The sequence below is a fragment of the Procambarus clarkii genome, chromosome 13, assembly GCF_040958095.1.
Source record: "Procambarus clarkii isolate CNS0578487 chromosome 13, FALCON_Pclarkii_2.0, whole genome shotgun sequence".
In the NCBI taxonomy this organism is placed as follows: domain Eukaryota; kingdom Metazoa; phylum Arthropoda; class Malacostraca; order Decapoda; family Cambaridae; genus Procambarus; species Procambarus clarkii.
This window is the reverse complement of record NC_091162.1, coordinates 19,684,215-19,689,166: the sequence shown is the minus strand read 5'-3', so window position 1 is coordinate 19,689,166 and position 4,952 is coordinate 19,684,215. Positions and strand designations below refer to the sequence as shown.

Here is a 4,952-nt window from a genome sequence, read left to right as displayed (position 1 = left end):
TTGCTGGTGTTTGCCCTTGTCCTAGTGAGGCTTCCCAGGAGGTAGTAAAGTAGGAGAGAGAGAGAGATAGAACCAAGAACCACTGCTGTGGACAGGGTAGAAGGTAATACTAGTAAGTCATGGGGGATTGAGGAGATCATATCACCTAAGGAGAGAGTGGGGAGTCACAGCGGCTCGAGTGGGTGTGTGCACGTGACAACGAGGCTAAGTGTTGGAGCCGCATCCCCTAAACGTGTGACGTTGAGCCCCTCTCCAAGAGCCAGAAGCGCCAAGGGTGATCTCCTAGTGAGGTATAAGCACTCTACCGAGTTGTGGGTTGGGTTGTCCGTAAAGGAGGAACACAACGACAACAACACCAACAACCCACAGACTATAATAGTGTGCTCTTGCCACTGTTACCACAATTCAACAAAACCACTGACGTGTTACTGGACACCGAAAACACCAGTTGGCGACCTTGTGGTTAGTAGTAGAGCCCTATGCTGGGGCGGGCATACAACAGTTAAGAGAACAAGTTGTGTTCCCACTCCTTCTCGATCAGAGGTCGGTTGGGATTGACTGGGATACTCTCCTTGCGTACAGTGGCGCCGCGAGGATAGAGTGAAGACCCGCAGGGCTACGGTGAGTGACCTTGAGTATACTGTTGCTCACCGATAAACCCCGACAATATATATATATATATATATATATATATATATATATATATATATATATATATATATATATATATATATATATATATATATATATATATATATATATATATATAGAGAGAGAGAGAGAGAGAGAGAGAGAGAGAGAGAGAGAGAGAGAGAGAGAGAGAGAGAGAGAGAGAGAGAGACTTGACCTCCCCAAGTACGTCAAGTCTTATAAGACAATATTGCACTATCAGCAAGAGAAAATATCTATATATATATATATATATATATATATATATATATATATATATATATATATATATATATATATATATATATATATATATATATATATATATATGCATATATATATATATATATATATATATATATATATATATATATATATATATTGTGACGGTGTTCCCCCCCCCCTTATATTTCTCCCACGCCTGCAGTAAGAGTCATGTCTACTTTTCCCAAGCGTTCTCTACGTAGCAGGCTACAATTTGATATATGGGAGAGAGTGAAGTGTTCTCGGAGAGCCGAGAAATTTGTGAAATAGTAATATTTTGGCCTGTGGTATAGGCCCTTTAGGAAGCCAAGATGGCGCTGGCCTTCCTGATTCCCCGCCAAAACCGTGTGACGTCAGTGGCACCGGATTGGTCACCGACAGCTATGTGGCACCGAGAGCCAATGAAAACCTCCCGTGGCGAAAGTGACGTCACGAAGGAAGGGGGTCCAGGCTGCGCGCCGCGCTGGCGCCAGCAGTCAGACACTACACGTCAATGAGGTTGGACGTGCGACGATTGGTCCTGTCAGTTTGACAGTTGTTTCCCGCTCCCGTGGATTTACGCGTCACCTGAAGTCTGCCGGTACTCTGAGAGGTCTTCCCTAGTTCATGTGTTGAACCAGAGAGGGAATCGACGGTTATTTGAGCAACAAGTGCTCCAGTCAGGTACTGTGCAAGAAGAAGAAGTGAAGCCTGTGCAGTGACGTATGTGACGTCTGTGGCAGTTCACCAGTTCGTGACGGTGTAGTGGCTGACAGAGCCACTGGGTAGCTGAGGAAGAAGAGGACTATTTGGGGGATCCAGACGACTGCAGCTGAGACGTAGGCGGCAGCCGTTGCTGGGAGAAGACGACGGCCAGGAGACCGACTCCAACTCTACCAGAAGTCGAGAAGGAGAACGGACCTGCAGAGAAGAGGGCACGGAGACGACGCGCTAAACGGTGGGACGACGAGAGGTTCCGGTAGGACACGACAACGTGTGTGTGGGGGCGTTCCCGACACGAGGACCAGGAGCTACATCTCAACTCTCATCGGAGGATAGGTTGAAGTAGGTGTTTCTAGTTCCCTCCCCATTCCCCTTTAGTTAGCTATATTATTCGGCTATATCATCTAGCGTGAGGATTTTATATGTCGTGAGCAAGTCTCACCAATGTCACAGTAAGGCACCAGTTTGCCGTGTAGTACTATCAAGAGTACTGATAATACTTATGTTTATTATTGGTGTGTACAGGCACCAGGAACAAGTGATAAATTTACTATGTTTTGTATATCTTTCTACAGATTTTGATGTGAACATATAGTGATAAATTATATATAATATTATGCCAGTATTTGGAAGTTAGGCTATGTGCCCAGAAACTATTTATTTTCCATGTATTGATGTCTGATTTATATACATTATATATGTCTATGTTCATGCAGTGATTAATCATTTGTGAGTACAGTGAATTATTGCGTTATCGCCCACGAGAGAAAGTACTGAAAACTCCAGTGTTTAATACTTCATAATATGTCATTGAATGAAGGGCAGTGAAAACCATTACAGTGAGTCATTGTAGCATTGATTGTAGAAACGACTGTTTGAGCCCGGGTATAGTGTAACTAAGTAATACGTTCTATTGTGCCAATATCGAGTGTGCGAGTTTCTAGTAATATTGGAGAACTTAAAGAAACCGCGCGTGAATCTAGAAACAAGCAATAAACCTTCGCGCGGGGCCAGGCGATCAGCTGTTCTTGACACTTGACGAGGAGGGGAGGTGTTGCCACTTAGTGAGTGCATACTATTCGTGGGAACTACCGGCCACAGCCAGGATCAGTTGATTTATTTATTATTGTTTGGCCTTGTGACATCTTTCATGCATTTTAAGTAAAATACAAAATTACCATTGTGTTTATATCATCCCCTCCATTTATCTTGTGGCTATATTATACTGAAAGCATAGAGTGATAAAAGTACATACCTGCCTGAACTCCTGATCTTTTGAGTGTGACCTTGCCAAGGCTACCACTAATTCAACCAGTCCACTGAGGTGTTACTGGCCACCTAAAACACCAGTTGGCGACCTTGTGGTTAACCGTAGAGCCCGATTGTTGGGGAGGGCACATGACAGTCAAGTGAACGAGTCGTGTTCCCACTCCTCAATCAGAGGCCGTTGAGATTGACTGGGAGACTCTCCTGGCGTGCAGTGGCGCCGTGAGGTTCGAGTGAAGACCCGCAGGGCTACGGTGAGTGACCTTGAGCATAACTATTGCTCACCCCAGAGTAAGAATATATATATATATATATATATATATATATTAACTATTGCTCACCCCAGAGTATATATATATATATATATATATATATATATATATATATATATATATATATATATATGACAATGTCAGACCACGGAGGAAAAATGAAACAGGAATTTCCTTAAGTACTTTCGTATATTAAATACATCTTCAGAAGGTGTATTTAACCTTCTGAAGATGTATTTAATATACGAAAGTACTTAAGGAAATTCCTGTTTCATTTTTCCTCCTTGGTCTGACATTGTCACATTCTTAATCACGTGTTTATTTTTGTGATATACACACACATATATATATATATATATATATATATATATATATATATATATATATATATATATATATATATATATATATATTATTAAATATGACCGAAAAAGTAAGATTAATAATTCTAACACGAATTTTCTCAATCTTTCGTACATTTCTTTTCACTGTTGGAGGTAAATAAAAAATCAATTCTCCAAAATTCATTTTTATTTCTAGTCTGACGCAACACGAGCGCGTTTCGTAAAACTTATTACATTTTCAAAGACTTTAGTTTACAAATACACAACTGAATAGAACTTATGCATCTCCGATTTTATATCTACATTTGAGTGAGGTGGATGGGGTGAGGTGGCATTAATAGGGTATTAATTTCATCAACACAAGACAGAACAAGAGGTGGTATTAATAGGGTCTTAATTTCATCAACACAAGACAGAACACGAAACAATGGGTATTGAATAGAAGTGTTTGTAGAAAGCCTATTGGTCCATATTTCCCGATGCTTCTATATTGGAGCGGAGTCTTGAGGTGGGTAGAATATAGTTGTGCATTAAGTGGCTGTTGATTGCTGGTGTTGACTTCTTGATGACACATCAAGCACTCTACGGAATTTTGGGTTGGCCGTCCGTAAGGAAGTACGACCAACAACAACAACAACAACAATCATAATATAATTAAGCTGACAATGGAGGAACAAGTTGCTGTGTTGGTGGAGCAGCCAAATTTTGGTGAAATTAAAGACTTGAAGAAGTCTGGGATGTTGTACGTGGCTGAAAAATTAAATCTGAGTTTCCAGGAGAATGCTAAAGTCTCAGCTAGTAAGAGTCATAGTCACACACATTCTAAAGTTAGAGATGGAATCTAAGCTAGAGATGGCTAAGTTAGAAGCAGAGAAACAGAGGTTGGAGATGCAGATTCGCCAAAAACAGCTGGAGTTGGAGACTCAGCAGCAGATGCTTGAGGCTCAGAACCAGCAAAAACAACTTGAGATTAAAGCTCAAAACCAACAAAAACAAGTGGAACTAGAAGCACAGAGCAGAAGAATGGAAGCTCAGTTGCAACTAGAGGAAGTTAGGCGGCAGCAATTGGAAATTCAACAGAGTATAGCAATAAATAATAACATACTAGAGGAACAGATAATTGCAGCAAGGCATGGTAACACTAGTAATCATACAGATAGTACTGATAGTTCTTTAAAGTTTAGGAAAATGTAGATGTGACTCAATTCAACGAGGAGGACCCAGAAATATTCTTTTTGCATTTCCAGAAGTTAGCAGTCAGTATGAATTGGCCTGCGGATCAATGGGTTGCCATCATGCAAAGACAATTTAGGGAAAAGCCCAGGAAATATCGGACATATTGAGTGCATATTACATTGCAACCCCAAACGGGACGGGGACTCACACTGCAACCCATAAGGGGACGGGGACTCACATTGCAACCCCAAACGGGACG

The 4,952-nt window shown here is 41.1% G+C and overlaps 1 protein-coding gene across 1 annotated transcript; it reads left to right on the top strand.

Moving 5' to 3' along the window:
• The first annotated feature begins 4,369 nt into the window (after nt 1-4,369).
• LOC138364384 (probable serine/threonine-protein kinase DDB_G0286481) lies at nt 4,370-4,711 on the top strand. Its single transcript, XM_069324000.1, has one exon. The coding sequence runs from the start codon at nt 4,370-4,372 to the stop codon at nt 4,709-4,711; it is 342 nt and encodes a 113-aa protein (XP_069180101.1).
• Nucleotides 4,712-4,952: the final 241 nt, after the last annotated feature.

Bases quoted from the DNA above. Each gene is read 5' to 3' on its own strand.
- LOC138364384 (XM_069324000.1), top strand. From the start codon at position 4,370: ATGGCTAAGTTAGAAGCAGAGAAACAGAGGTTGGAGATGCAGATTCGC.